The sequence below is a fragment of the Stenella coeruleoalba genome (assembly GCF_951394435.1).
Source record: "Stenella coeruleoalba genome assembly, chromosome: 19".
Taxonomy (NCBI): domain Eukaryota; kingdom Metazoa; phylum Chordata; class Mammalia; order Artiodactyla; family Delphinidae; genus Stenella; species Stenella coeruleoalba.
In genome coordinates this window covers 10,042,585-10,063,996 of record NC_137165.1, presented here as the reverse complement: position 1 = coordinate 10,063,996, position 21,412 = coordinate 10,042,585, and the positions used below count along the sequence as shown (strand labels likewise).

Here is a 21,412-nt window from a genome sequence, read left to right as displayed (position 1 = left end):
CCATTTCTTCTCCCCCAGAATATTCTGACCATGCCCATTCTCACTGACTTTTGCTTTGTCCTTCATGTCTAAATCACCTCCTCCATGAAGACTTCCTTGACCCCCTGAGACTGAGTTTGGCTCTTCTGTTTTAGCTACCTGGCTTCAACCCATAGTAACATTTAACACTTTGAATTGTAAATGTTGAATCTCCTTAAAGGCAAGAATTATGTCAGCCTTGTTCAACACAGGGCCTGGCACCCACTAGAGGTTCAGTAACATGCAAGTGAATGACGGCCTGTGTGTCTGGGTAGGCACTGTGAAATATAGTAACTCCAGGACAAGAGCATGGGATAGTAGGAAAAAACACAGTGCTTTGTGCAAATCATTAATCTCTCAGGTTCAATTCTATCATCTGTAAAACAGAGATAATAACAGGAAGGTTAGGATAAAATAAAATTAGGTATGTGAAGCACTTGGTATATTCAAGGTCCTCAGTAAATTTACCAATGCCTGACTCAGGCAGTGTTTAATAAAGACATACTGAATCAAAGAATGAGCAAATTGGGGCTTCCCTGGTGGCGCAGTGGTTGAGAGTCCGCCTGCCGATGCAGGGGACACGGGTTCGTGCCCCGGTCTGGGAAGATCCCACATGCCACGGAGTGGCTGGGCCCGTGAGCCATGGCCGCTGAGCCTGCGCGTCCGGAGCCTGTGCTCCACAACGGGAGAGGCCACAACAGTGAGAGGCCCGCGTACCGCAAAAAAAAAAAAAAAAAAAAAAAAAGAATGAGCAAATTAAGATCACAGAGGTAGGACAGATGGCCACCCAAACCTCAAGAGGCAGTCTAACCTGGGGGGTGGGGAGGATAGAGAAACAAGATTGGCCCTGTGCTGATAATTATTGAAGCTGGAGTATTGATGTGTGGGTACCTGAGGTTTCATCAGTCTATTCTCTACTTTTATGTCTATATGAAATTGTCCATAATAACTTTAAAAGAGACAATATGGTAGAGGAAGCCCTGGATCAGGCATCAAGAAAAGTTAAACTATTAAAAATAAGACAAATTTTAGGGCTTCCCTGGTGGCGCAGTGGTTGGGAATCCGCCTGCCAGTTCAGGGGACACGGGTTCCTGCGCTCTGGGGCCCGTGCTCCGCAACGGGAGAGGCCGCCACGATGGGAAACCTGCGCACCGCAGCTGGAGGAGGCCCGCGCACAGCGGGGAAGACCCAATGCAGCCAAAAATAAATAAATAGATAAAAATAAGACAAATTTTGGATCCCTGGGGGTTGGACATTTTGCACAGACCCAATCACCCTCAGGGCCTCCCACCCACCTTGGGAGGCTGGATTCATTCTCTTCACCCTGGGTCTAAGAGGCAACTCTTCTGATTGCAGGCCCACTGCTTTTTTTCCCTACACTGTGCGGGCCTCCATTCAAGAAACTCCAGGACAAATGAGTGGGGAGCAGATAGACCAGCAGACAGTATGAAGCAGAAGCCCACCTCCCCCTGGCCCAGCCCTGGGGCAGCTGCTGCCTCCACTCCACTCCGCAGTTAATGAGGTAATGGTCCCCTAGGGAAAGAGCCCTGAGTGCTGACAACCAGGCTAATTAGCAGAATGCCAGTTAGTACCTGGGGGCTGGCTCTACATGGGAGGGGGAATTTCTTGTGTGGAAGTGGCTTCTTCAGAGGAACGGAGTGGGGGGGCTGGACTCAAAGGAGAGGATGGGAGCAAGGCCACAGTATCCCCTCTCTCCACGCCATCATCCACAAGCGCACCCCTCCTCCAGGAAGTCCTCCTAAACTGCTCACTCTATTCCCCTCTGTTTCTTCCTGCTCCTGTGGTCAATTCGGAGATTGGGGAGTGAGGCTGGGGGAACAAAGGGCAAGATCCAGGACTGCACTAAACTTTTTTCTAATTGCAAAATATTTCAGATATACAAAAAGATATGGAAAAAATATATAAAGTTCATATCCCACCACCCAGCTTAAGAAATAAAAGTCACCAATTCACTCAAAGAGCTCTCTCTGTATACCCCTGTTATCTTATCCTTTTCTCCCCACCTGCCGTGGGAGGTAACCCTCCTCAGTCCAGTGTGAACTACATTCTCTTGTAGACTACACCATCTATTTTCTCTCTTCCCTCTGGAGCAATAGAACTCTGTGCAATGACGGAAATGGTCTGTACCTGCACCGTCCAATATGCTAGACACGAGTGGCTCCTGAGCACTTGAAACGTGGCTGCTGCGAGTGAGGAACTAAATCTTTACCTATTTCTAATTGTAATTAATTTAAATGTAAATAGCCAAATGTGGCTGGTGGCTACTGTACTGGACACTGAAGCTCCAGGACATACGTGCCTGTCCCACGAGGGTGGGGACTTTGTTGTACTCACTGCTGTGAGTTTAGAATGGTGTCTGGCAAAGAGCAGGTACTCAATAAATATCTAAGTCAATGACTGAATCTTTACAGCAAGCCAGTTATTAAGTATTATTCCCATTTCCCAGTTGGGATCACCGAGGCCCAGAGAAGTGATGTGACTTGAGAAGGTCACCAAGGTAGTAAGTGACAAGTCCAGGATTTGGGCCCAGTTCTTCCTGACCTCAAGCCTTATACCCTTATCCACTCCCAGGGGCTTCGCTAAGCCTCTCCCCTTGCAGTCACTTGAGGAACAAGAGGCAGCCCCTCTGGGCCCTTCTTTGGGCGCCTCCCTCACCTGAAGCTGCACCATCAGCTCCACTGTCCTCCAGGAGTCCTGGTTTGACCCCGCCCTTCTTTTACCCAGGCATCCCTGTGTGAACACCTGGTCTTCCCAGCACCTACTGACGGAGCTCCCGAAGCCACAGACGAGCGGAGCGGAGCTGAAGTCACAGAAAGAAGAAACCAGTGGTGTGGAGAGAGGATGAAGGGGCCTGTGCTGCTGTGTGTAGGCCTGGGGGGGGCAGCTGAGACAAGCACTCAGTTCAGCCCAGGAAGAGGCAAGGACCTTTTCTAGGCTTTTATTTATGAAACGCTTATTGAACTGATACAGAGTTAGTGCCTGTCATCAGCTGGTGGGGGAGGTTAGTGTGCATCCCCCCACCCCCCGTCCCCTCCCCACCATGGGCACTGAAGCCGGAGCGGCTGCATCCTTCCCTCCACCTTGGCAGTAATGAACCGGGAAAGGCCCTGGGGCAGGGAGGGCATTCAAGGGCAGGAAGATGAAGGGAGAGATGGAAGGCCTAGGGCAGAATCTGGTCCTCCTGGAGTAGGAGGCTGGCCCCAGGCATCCTGGCAGGTGTTTTGCTTCTCCTTTGTAGCAGTGGTTTGAACTGGGCAGCGAGGAGGATGAACTTCTCTGGACCCTCTCCTGCCTCCTCAGCCCGGGCTTGAGAGTGTCCTCTTTGGCTACTTCTCAAGAAAGGGTCCTCTGTGACTTCTCTAGTTCCCTCCGGGGATGCCTGCCTCCCCCAGGTCTCAAAGGCACTGCCCTCGGTGCTCAGGGTGAGGGGGCAGGGAGCCAGATGAGGTAGAGCCCAGCAGCTGGTGACCTCTCCCGGGCTGGAGCCGCAGCTATGTCCACACTTCTAGGGGCATCACGCCCTCCTTGCTCCCCAGGGGGGGCAGCAAAGACTCATCCTCCAGGAACTTGAGGGGGAAGTGGACCAGGTGGCCCTGGACCTGGGTGAGTTCAGACCGGGCCAAGGGAGGGCTGACCGTGGCCAGCGGCTCCACGGCCACATACTCCCGGAGTGCCCGCAGGGAGCGAATGGCGTTGGACGGCAGGCAGCGGAAGATCTGTGGGCGAGAGGCATGGAAGCCAATAAGGCTTGGGGAGACTGCCCAAGAGTCCAAGCCCAACTAGGCTAGACGCCCTCATGCCCACCATATCCCTCTACACTGACCCTGAGCCACTGAATCCCATGATGTCCCCAGACCCTCATCCTCTTATGAGGATGGCTGTGCGGGGGCTCCTCTCTATCCCACCCTAGACAGGATAATCCATGAACTTCCCCCTGCCAGCACCCCTGCCCACCCCCCTTGCCCACCTGCTCATAGATATTGGCATTGCTCTCAGCTGTGTCTTGCCACGACTGGAAGAAGTCATCACAGACAGGGTCTCGGAGATCCAGGTCCGGCCGGGCATCTGCCCCGAGAATCACGCTGCAGGAGAAAGGGGTCCCAGCAGGGCCAGATTAAGATCCTTTGAAAGCCTGAATACCAGAAAATTATAATGTGCCTACCCAGGTATTTCAAAATAGAAGCAATGTTAGACAGTACAATAAGCGTAAACGAGTCCAACAGAGCTTTAATTTGTCTCTACTTTGGCGACTACTTTAATGCTTTAAAAGATACACCAAATTACTTTTGAAATATTTGTTTCTCATTTTTTCGGTATCCCTGCTTTGCCGGTACCTTAAACTGGATGAGTCTGCCTCTTGGGAAATCCAGTACTACCTCTAAGCAATCCTCACACTTGCTCAAAAGGCAGACCCTCCCCCTTTCCATCTCTCCCACTACGCTGTAGCACCCCACCCCGGCTCTACCTGAAGCAGTGTTTCCGCAAACTCAAGGCAAACCTGCCCGCCTCATATTCCACACCATTCATGAGGGATGCCTCCATCTCCGTGTCCTCGATCAGCACAGCCAGCTCACTGTCCCGCTTCCCCAGTAAACTCCGATCATTGATGTTTGCAGAGCCTGGTGGGTGGTGCGGGACACACTGCGTCCTCCTGAGCCCAGGAGACCCCATCACCTCTACCCAAGAACCAGCCTGGGGGCAACACACCTTCTTTGGCCTCCATCCCCAGTTGGGCCTCAGCTGCAATCTCCACCACCCACCTCCATCCCGTTGCCCCTGGCTGGGCCCTGCTCCACTTCTCCCCACCCTCCTCTCGTTGCCGGGGGCCGAGATCCAGCACTGACCAATGATGACTGTCCGGTCATCTGCAATGAGCATCTTGCTGTGGATGTAGATGAGTTCTGAGACCGGGTGCCTACCCAGCTCTCCGTGTGTGCGAAGCCCACAGATGGAAATATAGTCCCGCCACGCTGTCCCCACTGTGAGTAAGAGATGGGGGGAAGGGGAGTGCAGAGAGGTAATCTCCATGTGCAGACAGAGCCCTGTCCCATCTACCTCCTCACTTCAGAAGCCCTGGTCTATATACTTCTCTCTGCAGTGTAAGGCCACCTGCGGGCTCAGGCAGTAGCCCCAGAAGCATGCAGGAGTGATAGCCTCCTTCCCTCCATCCCTGGGGCTCCAGTCCCTCAGTTGCCCCCTCCCCGGGGGTCCAGGGCTTGAACCCCCAGCTCCCAGCACTCACTGGCTGCTTTGAGGCGATGTAGAATTGAATATTCCCCACGACACAGCGTCCTGAGGGAAGAGAATGGGTGAGGGAAGTGGAGACTGGGGAGGAGATGGGGGATGTCAGGAGAGAGGTGGACCTCAAAAGTCTAGCAAGAAGGGATCAGGACGGAGTCAGGATGGAGGCATAGGTAGGATGGGGCCATGGAGAGGTAGAGTCTGGCTGAGGGGGGCGGGGGTCACCTGTAAGTGAAGTGCAGAATGGCCTGGATGGAGTTACCACCACCTGTGGAGATGTCGCCCTCGAACCCCGGGAGCAGGGGCAAAAGCATGTAGACTCGGAAGCACTGCCCCTGTCTGGGGAGGGGTGGAGTCAGAGGTGTGACCTCTCCCCCAAGCCCCACCCATCCAGTTGGGCTTAAACCACGCCCACAATCTTCACACTCTGGCTGGTCTATCTTACTTGTGGGCCTTCAGGATTCTGTCCACAATCTCATCGCCCACCTTGTTCAGCACCGTCCGCCCATCTGAGCAGCTAATGAAGAATTGATTCTGGGGCAGGGACCAATGAGAGACATCAGCAGTCTGGCCCCAGCCCCTGCCCTCAGCTCCCTGCTGCCGTCCCCAGCCCCAGGCTCCAGGCCCTGGCCCCAGGCTTCTGCATTTCTCCAGGCCCAGTTATGCCAGTCCTCAACGATTGATGCCACTGACATCCTAAGTCTCTCCCCTGGGATGTCCCCTCCGTTCTCTGCCCCACCCTCATCCCGGTCAGACCTCAATGTAGAGGAAGTGCTGGCTCTCCCTGATGGTGTGCAGGTAGGCATTGAGGATGGAGTTCTCCAAGGTCCCCGCTGACCAGCGGTCCACTGACCGCAAGACCTGGGGGGGACGGCGAATATGATGTGGCTCCTGAGCCCGGGAGAGGAGGGGTCTGGCGGGGGCTCTCAGGTCAGGGAGAGTGGGCCGGGGCATTGGGCTGAAGGGAGGGAGGCGAGGGCAGGCTGAAGTCGGAGCCTCACCTGCACGGTGGCGCACTGCACTCCCGGGAGCATGAAAGGGAGCTGGTTTGCGGTGCTGATGGACTTGGGCAGCAGGTAGGGGTACCTGGGTATCTTGTACTTGGCCTTGGTGGTCTGAGGAAGAGGGATGGCAGAGTCAGAGGGAGGTGACGAGCTGCCCCAGGCTCCCTCCCGCCCTCCAGCCTCACAGGAGGGATCGAGCACCTTGGTGAAATTCCAGCGCTGGATGAAATGCCGGGCAAGGTCCCTGGCGGGTGAGCCATGGACCACCACCCCGACGTCCCGCCATGGCATCCGGGGTGTGGTCTCCCTGTCAATGAAATCTGGGGGTCCCAGGAGAGTCAGGGGAGAGGTCAGGGATGGTCTCTTGGGGACACTTGGGGCAGAGAGGAGGAGGGTGCATTACCCTTGACCCAGTTCATCCCATCCTCAGTCCCAGCCCTGCCTTCTACCCCTGCTCCCCGCTCTCACGGGCTTTGGAGGAAGGGGACCCCTACCCTCAAAAGGCCGATCCAGCTGGACCCAGTCCTTAGTGATAAGATTGCTGTAGTCCTTGCCCAGCCAGAAGAGTTGGTTGTGAGAGAGGTCTGGTGTAGCTGGAGGGTCTGAGCATGAGGTGGGAGGCTGTAGGGGGAACACACCCAAGCCAGGGGCAAGGAGAGGTCATGGGGCTGTACAGAGCCAGGCCAAAGAGAAGAAAGGAGCACTGGGAGACTGGGAGACAGAGAGACACACAGAGTAAGAATGAAGCAGAGAGAGTTTGATTCCCCGGTCCTCCCCTTCAGATGCATTTGAAATCCCTAGAGGAATGGGGGGAGGGGTGGGTAACGGACATGGGGAGGGGACCGGGTCATAGTATATTCAAAGCAGGTTCTTGGGGTCCCAGAAAGGCCAAGGAACCCTGAGTGTGGGCTTGGAATGACTGGAGGGGAAGGCTGGAGCCGGGAAGGGGTGTGGATTTAGGTTAGCTGAGTTTGGGGGAGCTCAGGAAGGCCTTGGGGGGTTACCTGGGGGGCAGCTGACTCAGAGGAGTCCCGAAGGTCAGTCAGTCTGTAGTGCAGGTCATCCCAGCGGCCATAGGCGAGGTCCAGCCCCCCCAAGAAGGCCACTACTTGGTCCACCACCAGGAGCTTCTCGTGATGGGCCCACAGAGTCACCTGGTCTGGGTGGCGCATCACCTGGAGCAGGTATGGGGGAGTTCAGGAGAGTGAGCTTAGGTGGGAGAAGAAAGAGGAGGCGTTGGGGGAGAGCATGGAAAGACGGAAGGATGAGATGTTCAAGAAAAGGGAGGGTTGAGGGGATGGGAAAGTGTGGTGAGGAGGGCTGCAGGGAAGGGGTCTCTGAGGCCTGAGAGTCACCTTTATGTTGGGATGCAGTAGCATTAGAACCTTCTTGCTATAGCCACTGTTGATGGCCAAGGCCAGCTCCACTTCCTTAAACAGCAGTACGGACACCCGGACACCCTCCTCCTGTGGTCAGTGAGGGAATCAGATCCTAATGCCTCTCTCGGAAGGACCCCTTCCCACCCTCCCAAACCCTTCCCCATGCTCAGGGTTCCTGTATATTCCTCCTCCCTGTGTGGAGATCCTCAAAGCTCTGCCACTTACACCCTGCTTTGATGCTCACAGCAAACCCAGATTGAATATCATCTATCTGCTCACCCATCCACACATCTACCCACCTAGCCAGCATTATCTATCCACCCATTTTCCCCAAAATTTACTCATCCCCTTATCTACCATCTATCATTCACCCATCTACCTACCCACTCTCCTACTGATCCACCTTCCCAACCTCACGTCCTTCTATCTATCTCCCTTTCCATCATCTACCCATCCATTCGCCCACCCACTCTCCATCACCCACATATCTTTCCTCCCACCCATCAACATCTATGGAGGCTCCCAACATAGCAGACACTATGCCTTGTATTGGAACTAGTGATATTAATCAGCCCAGGGAGAGAGACAGACATGTCCACCCTGCAGTAACACAACAGAGTGTAATGGATACTGGGAGGAAAGTCTATACCAGGTAGAGGAAGGGCAAGCACAGGGAGGTGTCAGTTCTCCTTAGGGAAGGGGAGGCAGCGATGTTTGCCAGACACTGAGCCAGGATGGGCATATTTCCTCCTCCTCAAGTTTCAGATTCCCTGCCTTCCCCCATGCTACCGTCCCTTCTAACCAATCTCCACCCACAGGCCACCCCGCCACCATGCTTCCCCTCCGGCCCAACCACTCTCCTCACCGCCTTCTTCTTGAGCATAATGTCCAGTCTCCAGTCATCTGAATGGGCCGGACGCTTCAGGTAAATCTCAGGACTCAACCTGGGATTCAGGGCAGCGGGTAAGGGCAAGCTAAGCTCCCGACAACAGTCACTCCTCCCCTTCCACTCCTTTTCTGACCCATAAGCTGATGTGTTGCAGGCCCTATCCTACCGCTTCCTGCTCAGGCTTTTTCCCCACTTACCACCAGTCTGTGATGAAAATCTCCTCTTGAGCTCGCAGGATGGCATCAGCTGCAGCAGCAAAGTAACCTGCCCCATTCACAAACCTGGGGGGAGGCCAAGCCAAGGAGGTCAGGGGAGTCAGAAGCCAGAAAGCTCTGGAGAGTGAAGACCGGAGGATAGTCATGGGTCAGAGGTGACAGCAGTGTCAAAGACCAAGAGAGATCAGAGAGGTCAGACAGTAGCAGATATATCAAAGTGGGATAAATTTGCCAGTACAAGCTAAATAAAATTACAAACTACAAAAGACACAACAAACCAAAGAAAATGACTAAAGATTGGGAAGATTAATACATCACATATAAAGAGTTCCAACATATCAATAACAAAAAGACATACAGGGGGCTTCCCTGGTGGCACAGTGGTTGAGGGTCGGCCTGCCGATGCAGGGGACACGGGTTCGTGCCCTGGTCTGGGAGGAGCCCACATGCCGCGGAGTGGCTGGGCCTGTGGGCCATGGCCGCTGAGCCTGTGCGTCCGGAGCCTGTGCTCCACAGCAGGAGAGGCCACAACAGTGAGAGGCTCGCGTACCGCAAAAAAAAAAAAAAAAAAAGACATATAGGCCAACTGAACAAAGAAAAGTGCTTTCACTGCGGAGGGCACGGGTTTGGCCCCTGGTTGGGGAACAGGGTCCCACAAGCCGCACGGCACAGCCAAAAAAAAAAAAAAAGAGAACTGATAGTTCACAGGGGGAAAATGGCCAATCATAGATGAAAAGATGTTCAACTTCATCACTAAACAAGGAAATTGATATTAAAATGAATAACACTTTTTAAATTCACTAGATTGGCAAAAAATAAAATTGCAGGTTACATTCAATATTAGCATATGGGGAAGTGAGTATTCTCATAGTTTGTGAGAATATACATTGGTTTTATAGCTTTTTTAGAGGACAGTTTGGTATTACCTATCAGAATATTAAATCCACATACCCCCGATACCATTAAATGCACTTCGTAATTCTATATCTAGGAAGACATCCTATTAAGTGCTTAACCAAAGATTACGTTCATTGTAGTATCGTTTATAAGACTGAAAGTGGGAAATAATGTAAATGCCTAATCTCTGATACGTGTTAAGTGAAAAAAATAAAACAGAGAGTGCATGATCTCATTTACATTAAAACAAAAAGTAACATATATGCTAAGCACATGAAAATATGCAGGAAAAGATCTGGGAGGATAAATATCAAACTATCACCAGGATTACTTCTGGGGAGAAAAATGGGATTTGGGGCAGGGGATGTAGAGAAGAACTAAGGGCCAGGGGGTAAAGACTTGTGCAGTGAACTTTAATTTTTTTACTTAATGTGTTTCCGTATTGTTAGACTTTTAATAACTAACAGTCCTGTTTGATGGTGAAGAGCAGGGTCTTGACCCATACTAGCTGGATTTGAATCCTGGTTCCACTGTTTACAAGGTGTGTGACATTGACAAGTTACTTAACTTCTCCTTGCCTCAGTTTTCTCACCTGTAAAGTGGATATAACAACTGTACCTGCTTCACGGGGCTGTTGTAAGTTCATAAACATAAAACACTCAGAATGGTTTCTGGCACACACTAAGTGCTACATAAGTATTAGCTATGATCAGTTCTTATGTTAAAAAATAAATCTCAGGCTTCCCCGGTGGCGCAGTGGCTGGGAATCCTCCTGCCTCTTCGGGGGACACGGGTTCGAGCCCTGGTCCGGGAAGATCCCACATGCCGCAGAGCAACGAAGCCCATGCGCCACAACTACGGAGCCTGTGCTCTAGAGCCCGCGAGCCACAACTACTGAGCCTGTGTGCCACAACTACTGAAGCCTGTGCGCCTAGAGTCCGTGCTCCGCAACAACAGAAGCCACCGCAATGAGAAGCCCGCGCACTGCAACGAAGAGTAGCCCCCGCTTGCTGCGACTAGAGAAAGTGCTAGCCAGCAACGAAGACCCAACACAGCCAAAAATAAATAAAATAAATAAATTTTTAAAATAAATAAATTAATTAATAAATCTCTATCCCACCCCTCTAGGTCGTCACAAAGCATTGAGCTGATCTCCCTGTAGGGAGGGTGGGAGGGAGGCTCAACAGGGAGGGGATATGGGGTTATATGTATACATATAGCTGATTCACTTTGTTGTACAGCAGAAACTAACACAACATTGTAAAGCAATTATACTCCAATTAAAAAAATCTCAACACCACCTCCAAGAAAAATTCTTGCCATGACTCCTCTCTGCCTATGATAAAGGTTAACCCCCTCAGCTTAGTGGGAGAGGCACTGATCAGACCCTGCGACCCCCAGACTCTTTACTGACCACTGCTCCTCACGCTGCAACAATGGTCCGTCTTTGTGGTTCCCAAACACGCTGGGCTATTTCTAGCTTCTCTGCACGGACTGCCCTTCTCCATTTTCTTTATCTTGCTAAGGTTAACCTCAGGGTTACCGCCTTCTAGAAGCCAGTCCTGACATCCTATGCTGGGGCAGATGCCCCTCCTCTGTGCTTGGTACCCTATACCTACCACCAGCGTGGCAAACTCCCATTGTTGCGGGACTGAATCACCTACTGAGTCTTATCCCTGCCACTGGACCTGGCACATAGTGGGTGCTCAGAAAATGTTTATTAAATGGACGAATAAATCAGAGACATTTTAGATCACTGAGAACAGAGAGGGTCAGTGTGGTGAAAGGAGGTTAAAAAGGTCACAGGAGGTCGGAGAGGTCGGGGTCAGAGATTACCCAGTTTGGGGTTCAGAAAGATCAGAGGGGAATCAGAGGGATCAGCATGATTAAACAGGTCAGGGGGTCAGGGAAATTTGAGAAGTCAAAGGGGGAGGTTATTGAGGTCAGAAGGGGTCAGAGGAGATAAAGAAGATCAAGGACTCAGAGAAACCAAGGAGGTTGGAAAGGCCGCTGACGATTTCAGAAAGGATGTCAGTTGACGTCTCACCACCGGGCCAGGGTCCCAGGCCGAGGTGGAGCATAGCTTTCGTGCCGGTGCAGCTGTACAAAGTCTCTGCCCGGGCCATGGGCCAGCTCAGTGATCTCCTGGGCCCACCACCGTGCCTGCCGGTAGCTGCTGCACTTGAGAATCAAGGACCTGGACGGGAACAATGGGTGAACCACAATCCTCACCCTCCACACCTCTGGCCTGGCCCAGAAACCTCCCCTTTAGCTATCACCTCTTTCCTACCTCTTCCCTTAGTCCCTACTTGACTTCACAGGGACAGGGAGTATATCTGCCTTATTCACAGTTGGGTCCTTGGCGCTTGGTATCGTGCCAGCCACTTAAGTTTGTTTTTTGGGGGTTTTTTTTGGCCATGCTGCACTGCATGTGGGATCTTAGTTCCATGACCAGGGATCAAACCTGCTCCCCTTGCAGTGGAAGCATGGCATCTTAACCACTGGACCACCAGGGAAGTCCCTTAAGTTTGTTGAATGAATAAATGGATGAATGCAGTGCCCTATCTTTTGCACCAAAAGTCCTTCCCCCAGGCTTATACTCAACTCTCTTTCTCTGCGCCCAGCCTCTAAGAGCAGCCCCAAGCATCTGACTAGAACAGTTCTCTGGTTCCAAATCATGGCCGGCTCCAGGGAGGTGGGAACGCCTTCCTTTCTTCCATGGTCTCTTCCACTTAACTCCCCTTAGGGCCCCAGGCTGGCTCTTCACTCACCAGGTGTCTGTCCACACCAGGGAGGCCTTACCTGTGGGAGGTGTCGATCCGGACCCCGTACCGTGCCTCTGTGCTCCTTTTCCCCACCTGTACCTCGAAGCCAGGGTCGAAGAGCTGAACAAATGTGATGGTGCCGGTCTCGAGGCACATGTACAGCAGGAAGGAGTCCTTCACCACCAGCCACCTGGAGTGGAAGGGCTCTGACCATTCCTCCATGCCCCTGGCACCTCCTTCCTCACCCCCACCCACTGCCCAGCGGCTCTGCTCAGGCCTCACCGCTTGGACCAGCGATAACAAACTTGGTCTCGGCCACAGCAGGTGAGGCCAGGAACACGGTGGCCACCTGAGCGCTTCCGGATCACCCCCTCCCTGTGGGGAAAACCAGGAAGAGACGTTGGATGAGGCTGGATGAGGGATCCAGACCTCCAGCCCGCTGTGCACTGCTCTTTCCCTATTCTCAGCCAGGGAGAGATCCAGATGTTGCCAGATGGCGGGTGAGGGGTGTCAGACACTCACAGTCCTTTGGATCCAAGGTCTGGGATAAACGACAGCTGACTGACTTCCAGAAACTCTGTCTGCAGAGGAAGAAAAAGGCCCAGAGGAGAGACTCTTATTTTCAGCCCCTCAGACTCTACCGACCCTGGTCCTCTGCCCCCTGCTCCATCTCAAGAGACCTGGCACCAGCCTCTTGACCTTACCATGGCATGGTAGTTGCGGTAGAAAGACATGGTCAGGAGGCGGTTGAGGTAATCCTCCAGGTATTTCTGAAGTAGGGATGGGAAAAAGGGAGAGACAGATGGGACCAGAACCATTTGCACCCAAACACCTTCCCAGAGGACCTGGTGTCCGGTCCCACCTGTTTGCTGGATGCATGTCTGGCGGAGCCCTCAGGACCTGCCCGGGGTAGAGAGGGCATCTGTCTGTTGTTTGCCTCTTGGGCTGGAGAAGAAGCAACGGCAAAGCTGTGGAAGTGATGGGGGAGGGTCAATAGGAGGATGGGAGGATGGGTGCCTAGGTTCCTGAAGCACTGGAGGTGGGGTCTTGGAGGAAGCGAGGGGCTGGCAGAAGGAATGCCCCTTACCCTGAGGATGGAGACAGAAAAAGGTGGGAGGCTGCCAAGGGTACTTTGGGCATCCAGCCCTGCTGAGATACTGGCCCAGAACCATGGACAGGGAGAGCTGAGCAGGGAAGGTTTCCTGGTAACCGGGGTCAGAGGAGCAGGCCCAGTGGCCAGAGTTGGGGGAGGAAAGCAGCTGGGGGAGGAAAGGCTGTGGTCTGGGGATGAGACAGACGGAAAGCAGCAATGGGGGCTGGGGCAGTGACATCCCATGCTGCCCCGCGGTGAGGGGGCACCTGCCCTTCACAGGAGGCAGTCTTGTCCCCCTCACCGAGCCAGAGGGAGCAGACTCATCAAGACTTTGTGTCTCAGGAGGTCCCGATGCAATTCCTGGAAATGACGGAACTTCTTCTTGGTTGTCCAAGTAAAGTCACCGTGAGTCAAGCGGACAGAATACAGAGTGCAGGTGCCCACCTGGGGGAGTGAGGAACTGACTGAATGGATGTCCCCTGGTTGGGTGGCAGCCCCCACTCTGGCCAGCCCTCCCCTTAGCCCCCTCCCTGGTGCCAGCCCAGCCACCTTGGATCCACTGGTGTATCTTTCAGTGCCCACCACCTGGGCTATGACGGGAACCCCAGGGGCAAACACCAAGGGGTGAATTTTCAGAGGCTGGAGGTCGTAGATGGCCAGAAAGGGGTGCATCCGGTCAGCTGACAGGAGAGAAAGTGGAAGAATGTGGACTCCAGGAGGTCTCAGCCCCTTCCTCCTCCTCTCCCTGAGGGCGTCCTCCCTGTGTACCTGAGTCCTCTCCCTCCTTCAGAGTGTCCACCTCATCGGGCTCCATCTGTAACTGTCTGGAGTCCAGGTCACCCCCAGAGGGGAAGAGGCTCTCGGAGGTCGCCGCCATCCTAGGAATATGGGGAGGCCTCAGGAAGGTGACCTGCTTTGCAGAACCCTGCCCCCCATCGCACCCCACGGTCTTCCATCTCCCACAGGTCCCCCGCTACCCCCCACCTGGCTCCCGCTGACTCCCCGTCTCTCTGATTATGGCTCATCGGTCTGCGACGTCCTGCCAACCCGCCTCTAATCTCCATCCCCTATCTCGATCCTTCCTGCATCCAGAATGCCTGAGTCCCGCCTCCCGTCCCGTAACCAGGGTGCCGAGGAACACCCGGCCAGGCCCGGATGGCCCCGAAGTGGGGCAGAGCAGAAGCCAGGGGAGGGGCCCCGGGGGTTGCCAGGGGTCCCGAGCCACCGGGGCTCCAGCCAGGCCAAGCCAGCTGGAAGAAGGGGTCCAGGCGGGAATGAGGAAGTTATGCGTTCCACGCCCGGGAGGGAAACCCCGAAATCTGAGCATGAGGCTGAGTCAGGAGGACCCGCAGCCCAAGCTCATTCCCGTCCCCGCCCAATTTCCTGGGCCCGGCACCTCCGCGGCGTCCCCTCCCCGGCCCCCTCACCCGGGCAGCCGAGCCGGAGGCAGCGCAGCAGAGTCAGAGCCGGAGCCCACAACCCAGAGGGCCAGGGCGGGGCGGGCGCTCAGGGCCTGCCCTTGGGGGCGGGACGGCCCCCGGCCTCACCTCCTCCGGATTCTCGTCGGTCCTGTCCCGCCCCCGCCGCCCTCGGCCTGTCCTTGCAGTCCTGCGTGCGGCCTGGGCGCTGGGGCCGCCCTCGGCTCTGCGGGACGGCGCTACCCTCCCCGTGCATCGGTGCGGCGCCGTCTGCCGGGCTGTCAGTCTGTCCCGCGCCGTCGGTCCGTGCAGGCCCGCTCCTCCCTGTGGGCCCTCGGCCCTGCGCACCCTCCTCCGCTCGGGCGCCGGCCCCCCCGGGGCCTCTCCGGCCACCGATCCCGCCAGGGCCCCTGGCGGGACGCGCCTCCGCGGCAGGGACCTGGCTGTGTCCCCTTCCCGGGCCGGCTGAGAACCGCATTGGCATTTGTAGATGGAAGGAATGACGGAAGGCCCGAGGGCTGGTGGCCACAAATTCATTAACGTACGCAAGCTTGCATTCTTTCATTCATTCACTACTTTCTGCGTACTTGCTCCGCGCCAGACTCTGAGCATACAGTAGTGAACAAAACTATCACGGGACTTGCTCTTCTGAAACTAACAGTCTAAGGGGAAACAGGAAAAATTTCAGGTTCTAATAGACAAAATATTTCATTTTTTTTTAAAGTAGATTTCTTTATCTCTTCTAGATGGAAGAGTGGGCTGATGGATATTTCTTCATGGACATTTGGGTTGTTTCTAGTTTTTGCCTGCTGCGAATAAAGCTCCTATAAACATTCCTGGGTAAGTCTTTGTGTAGCAATATATTTTCGTTTCTCTTGGGTAAATAGCTAGGAGTGGAGTTGCTCCATCGTTTTAACTTTTTAAGAAACTAGCCAAACTTGTTTGATCTCTAATTGCACACATTTATATAGAGGCAGAGTGAAGAAAGTGACAAATAAAGGCTATTTTAAAATGGTCATTAAAAAGCACTTTTTAAACAATAGATCTTCATTGGAGTATAATTGCTTCACAATACTGTTAGTTTCTGTTGCACAACAAAGTGAATCAGCCACATGCGTACACATGTCCCTATATCCCCTCCCTCTTGAGCCTCCCTCCCATCTTCCCTATCCCACCCCTCTAGGTCATGGCAAAGCACTGAGCCGATCTCCCTGTGCTCTGCTGCTTCCCACCAGCCAACTATTTTACATTCGGTAGTGTATATATGTCGATTCTACTCTCACTTCGCCCCAGCTTCACCCTCCCACCCCAAGTCCTCAAGTCCATTCTCTATGTCTACCTCTTTATTCCTGCCCTGCAACTAGATTCATCAGTGCCATTTTTTTTTAAGATTCCATATATATGCATTAGCATATGGTATTTGTTTTTCTCTTTCTGACTTACTTCACTCTGTATGACAGACGCTAGGTCCATCCACCTCACTACAAATAACTCAATTTCTTTCCTTTTTTTGGCTGAGTAATATTCCATTGTATATATGTGCCACATCTTCTTTATCCATTCATCTGTCAGTGGACATTTAGGTTGGTTCAATGCCCTGGCTATTGTAAATAGTGCTGCAATGAACATTGTGGTACATGTCTCTTTTTGAATTACGTTTTTCTCAGGGTATATGCCCAGTAGTGGGATTGCTGGGTCATATAGTAGTTCTATTTTTAGTTTTTTAAGGAACCTCCATACTGTTTTCCATAGTGGTTGTATCAATTTACATTCCCACCAACAGTGCAGGAAGGTTTCCTTTTCACCACACCCTTTGCAGCATTTATTGTTTCTAGATTTTTTGATAATGACCGTTCTGACCGGTGTGAGGTGATACCTCATTGTAGTTTTGATTTATATTTCTCTAATAATTAGTGATGTTGAGCATCTTTTCATGTGCCTCTTGGCCACCTGTATGTCTTCTTTGGTGAAATGTCTATTTAGGTCTTCCGCCCATTTTTTAACTGGATTATTTGTTTTTTTGATATTGAGTCACATGAGCTGTTTGTATATTTTGGAGATTAATCCTTTGTTGTTTCATTTGCAAATATTTTCTCCCATTCTGAGGGTCGTCTTTTTGTCTTGTTTATGGTTTCCTTTGCCGTGCAAAAGCTTTGAAGTTGAATTAAGTCCCATTTGTTTATTTTTGTTTTTATTTCCCTTACTCTAGGAGGTGGGTCAAAAAAGATCTTGCTGTGGTTTATGTCAAAGAGGGTTTTTCCTATGTTTTTCTCTAAGAGTTTTATAGTGTCTGGTCTTACATTTAAATCTTTAATCCATTTGCAGTTTATTTTTGTGTATGGTGTTAGGTAGTGTTCTAATTTCACTCTTTTACATGTAACTGTCCAGTTTTCCCAGAACCACTTATTGAAGAGGCTGTCTTTTGTCCATTGTATGTTCTTGCCTCCTTTGTCATAAATTAGGTGCCCATATGTGTGTGGGTTTATCTCTGGGCACTCTATCCTGTATCATTGGTCTATATTTCTGTTTTTGTGCCAGTACCATACTGTCTTGATTACTGTAGCTTTGTGGTATAGTTTGAAGTCAGGGAGCCTGATTCCTCCAACTCTGAAAAAGCACTTTTTAAATAAGTGAAATATTTTAAGATAGGGGGTAAAAGGAACTGCCAAACTGTTTTCCAAAATGGTTGTTGTGTTTTACATTTCCAAAATCTATGTATGATAATTCTATTTGTTCTGCAGCATGGCCAACGTTTGATATTGTCTATCTTTTTAGTGTTAGCCATGCTAATAAGTGTAAAATAGTACATCATCATAGTTTTATTTGCATTTCTCTGATGACTAATGATGTTGACCATGTTTCATGTGCTTATTGACCATTTTTATATCTCTTTTTAAGTGTTCAATTCTTTCACTAATTTTTTAAAAAAACATGTTATTTGTCTTATTATTGATTTGTAAGAGTTCTTTATATATTTTGGATACAAATCCTTCATCAGATATATGTATTGCAAATATTTTCACCCAGAATGTGCCTTGTTTTTTTAAAATAATGGTGCCTTTTGGGAATTCCCTGTTGGTCCAGTAGGACTTGGCTCTTTCACTGCTGGGGCCCAGCCACTCAGCGTGGCCAAAATAAATAAATAAATAAAATAACGGTGCCTTTTGAAAAGCAGAGGTTTTTTATTTTGATTAATTTGTGGCCTGTAGACTATTACTCAGCAATAAAAATGAATAAAGTGTAAAATGGTACAGCCACCTCGGAAACAGTTTCAAAATGTTAAGCGTAGAGTTACCATATGACCCAGCAATTCCACTCCTAAGTATATGCCAAAAAGAACTGAAAATGTATGCCCTCACAAAAACTTGTACATGAATGTCCACAGGAGTATTATTCAAATAGCGAAAAAGTAGACACAAACCAAAATGTCCATCAAGTAATGAATAGATAAACAAAATGTGGTGTATCCCTACCATGGAATATTATTCAGCCACAAAAAGGAATGATGTACTGATACATGCTACAACAGGGATGGACCTTGAAACATTATGCTAAGCGAAAGAAGCCAGACACAAAGGACCACATATTATATGATTCCATTGCTATGAAATGTCCAGAATAAGTAAATCCAAAGAGACCATAGCTGGGACAGTAGCTGGGGAGAAGGACAGGGGAGTGACTGCTAATGGGTACAGGGTTTCTCTTGAGGGTGATGAGAAGGTTATAACATTAGCTGTGATCGTTGCACACCTCTGTGAATATAGTAAAAAACCACTGAATTGTAGACTTTAAAGGGTGAATTTTATGGTGCATGAATTATTTCCCAATAAAGTTGTGATTACAACAAATACAAACTGTTAATACATACAACACGGGTGAATTTCAAAACCATTATGCTGAAAGAAGCGTACACAAAAGAGTAGTACTATATGATTCATTAATATAAAGTTCTGGAACAGAAAAACCAATCTATAGTGATGGAAATCAGATCAGTAGTTGCCTGTGGCAGGGAGAGGGGAAAAAGAGGGAGAGTAAAGGCCACACAGGGAACTTGGTGATGGAGATGTCCTATATCTTGATTCGGGTGGTGATTACATGGGTGTATGCACTTGTCAAAACTCATAGAACTGTACACTAAGATGTGTGCATTAAATTGTATGTAAATTTTTACTTCCATAAAGTTAATTTAAAAAACAGATTTTCCAATATAAAATAAAAATTAAATTTAAAAAGAAATAAAATAAAATAACAGATTTCAGTCAGGCAGCATAGTCAGCAGTGCTTTCCCACCTTTCCCACATCATGATACCCTTAGGGAATGATAATATAGCTCTTGGAGGGCATTTAGGGTCCTTGGTTAGCATACTGTGGACCGGAGGCTCCCAGCCCGGGCTCTGGCTGCCTTAAACCTGGCTGAGGGCAATACCTGTCAGGAACATGCTTGGGAAGCTCAGTGTGGCAGTTAACAGAGTGGACTCTGGGGTCAGACTGAAGAGGGTGAGGGAAAGTACTGCTCTTCTGATAACTGCCTGTGTGACCTTGGGCAAGCTACCTAATCTCCCAGTGCCTCTGATTCCTCATCTCTGAGATCAGCATAATAATAACACTTACTTTAAAAGATCATTGACGTTAAAAAGAAAAAGGGACTTCCCTGGTGGTCGAGTGGTTCAGACTCCCAATGCAGGGGGCATGGATTCAGTCCCTGGTCCGGGAACTAATACCCCACATGCTGCACGGCGTGGCCACACACACACACACACACACACACACACACACACAAATCATTGACACGATCAAGTGAGATAACGTAAAAGTCCCTAGAATCTACCTGGCACAGCATAATTAATCAATTACAACTATTTTCATAAAAGAGGTCGAGAGCTACTGGACCATTTGAGAACATAACATTTCCCTAACTAGTAAAGTTTCTTGTTCTAAAAAAATAAACTATTCTTTAAATTTTTTACATCTTGGGCATTCTAAATACAAATGAATCTCATTCTAAAATATAAACGAGGGACTTCCCTGGTGGTCCAGTGGCTAAGACTCTGCGCTCCCAATGCAGAGGGCCCGGGTTCAATCCCTGGTCAGAGAACTAGATCCCACAGGTCGCAACTAAAAGATCCCGCACGCGGAAACGAAGATCCCACATGGCGCAACTAAGACCCGGCACAGCCAAATAAATAAATATTAACAAAAAATAAAATAAAATACAAATGAATCCCCAGCAGGGTCCAGCCTGGCACCCTTGTCATCTGGCATTGCTACGATGAATTTTCACTGCGTCTGTCTGTGCCGGCACTTGTGTGTCTGTCTCTACCATGCCTCCCCTCCTAGTCTCCTCCTGCTTCTCCGTGGGGATCAGAGACGACCCCAAAATTAAGGGGGTACAAAAGGATAGGCGTTTGAGTGGGGGATCCCCCACCCCTTCCCTCCTCCCTCTTCTCCCCCTTCCATCTCCTGGCGCCTGTAATCACCAGGCGGTCTGAGGCTAAGTGGTAGTTTTGCCCACAGTGGAGGGGCTGGGAAACCACATCCCTCCTAGGGCGCTCCTGGCCATTGTCTGCATCCCAGTCTCGTCCATTATTGAGATGGATCTGAAGGGGGCATGGTGTTTCCCATGGTGTGGGTGCCGGAGACAGCGGGGGACTGAAAGAGGAGCAGGTACGGGGGAGACAGAGGAAAAGGTGGGCTGCCAGGCAGACAGACAAACTGCACTGGGGAGAAAGGCAAATGCTCAAATCAGGGAAGGGAAAAGGATAATCTGCCCCCTGGGCGGGAGGTGGATTTATCACTTCGCCAAAGGATTGGCTAAACACTTTGCAGGGCCCAGTGCGAAATGAAGTGGGACCCCCTTATTAAAAAAGTTATTAAGAATTTCAAGACAGTGACAGCAGAGCATTACACCAAGCATGGGGGCCCTTCTGGGGGTGGCCCCGTGTCCAGTGCATAGGTCACGGGCCAGGGAAGCCAGCCCTGCTGCCAACGTCCCCTCTCCTCTCCCTGCTGATGCTAGCGACACTCACCCCCTAGGTTCCCTGGCCTCTTTCCTCCTCCTGACACACAACTCCTTTCTTCCCCCTCCAATCTCCCTTTTAGGCCTGGATCCAGCTGCCCCCCCAGATCCAGATCCCAGCCCAGCTGTAGCCTCCATCGTGGCTGAGGGAGGGTCCCTTGGGTCTGGCGCCTACTTCAGCAGGAAAGCCCGTCTCTCCTTCCGCCACCAGATGCATGACATAGCATCGGCCAACGACTCCACCATTTGAAGGGGACAACCAAGGGCTGAACTTCCAGGAGGACTTGGCAACCTTCCTTCCCCCACCTTCTCAGTCATCCCAGTGTCCAGCTCCCTCAGATCCCTCATGACCTTCTTATTAAATACACTGAGAATTGCCAAGTGCTGTGTGTATGTGCATGTTTTGGAGAGGAGATGGGGACCACGACACCAGGGCTGTTATGGGGCTGAGGTGGG

General features: G+C 51.0%; 2 protein-coding genes across 3 annotated transcripts; one reads left to right on the top strand and one right to left on the bottom strand.

Moving 5' to 3' along the window:
* Nucleotides 1-3,427: 3,427 nt before the first annotated feature.
* Nucleotides 3,428-14,993, bottom strand: PLD2 (phospholipase D2). Its single transcript, XM_079904801.1, has 25 exons — nucleotides 14,950-14,993; nucleotides 14,291-14,400; nucleotides 14,072-14,202; nucleotides 13,824-13,966; nucleotides 13,292-13,397; nucleotides 13,134-13,199; nucleotides 12,952-13,010; nucleotides 12,712-12,804; nucleotides 12,467-12,619; nucleotides 11,712-11,861; nucleotides 8,750-8,833; nucleotides 8,529-8,607; nucleotides 7,640-7,750; nucleotides 7,289-7,459; nucleotides 6,779-6,905; nucleotides 6,486-6,604; nucleotides 6,282-6,395; nucleotides 6,037-6,141; nucleotides 5,726-5,814; nucleotides 5,506-5,619; nucleotides 5,282-5,331; nucleotides 4,884-5,018; nucleotides 4,505-4,658; nucleotides 4,007-4,121; nucleotides 3,428-3,755 (listed from the first exon to the last, which is right to left on the bottom strand). Exons 2-25 carry the CDS (start codon nucleotides 14,397-14,399, stop codon nucleotides 3,531-3,533), a joined length of 2,802 nt encoding a protein of 933 aa, XP_079760927.1. The 5' UTR covers nucleotide 14,400; nucleotides 14,950-14,993; the 3' UTR covers nucleotides 3,428-3,530.
* LOC307177550 (uncharacterized protein C17orf114) lies at nucleotides 14,989-21,329 on the top strand (the record flags this gene model as incomplete). Of its 2 annotated transcripts, XR_013825057.1 has the most annotated exons (3): nucleotides 14,989-15,481; nucleotides 15,687-15,780; nucleotides 21,040-21,168. XR_013825057.1 is itself a non-coding variant. In XM_079904802.1 (2 exons), the coding sequence occupies 2 exons, from the start codon at nucleotides 20,532-20,534 to the stop codon at nucleotides 21,204-21,206; spliced, it is 240 nt and encodes a 79-aa protein (XP_079760928.1). In that variant the 3' UTR covers nucleotides 21,207-21,329. The 2 variants fall into 2 exon arrangements, 1 of the variants encoding a protein (XP_079760928.1); XM_079904802.1 differs by lacking the exons at nucleotides 14,989-15,481; nucleotides 15,687-15,780 and adding an exon at nucleotides 20,532-20,604 and having other exon boundaries at nucleotides 21,040-21,329.
* Nucleotides 21,330-21,412: the final 83 nt, after the last annotated feature.

Excerpts from the sequence above, each read along its gene's own strand:
- PLD2 (XM_079904801.1), bottom strand. The coding sequence starts at position 14,399 with ATGGCGGCGACCTCCGAGAGCCTCTTCCCCTCTGGGGGTGACCTGGAC. Across the intron at positions 13,011-13,133 it reads ACCGCAACTACCATGCCATG|ACAGAGTTTCTGGAAGTCAG; the intron begins GTAAGGTCAAGA and ends CTTCCTCTGCAG. Across the intron at positions 6,142-6,281 it reads TGCAGTGCGCCACCGTGCAG|GTCTTGCGGTCAGTGGACCG; the intron begins GTGAGGCTCCGA and ends CGTCCCCCCCAG.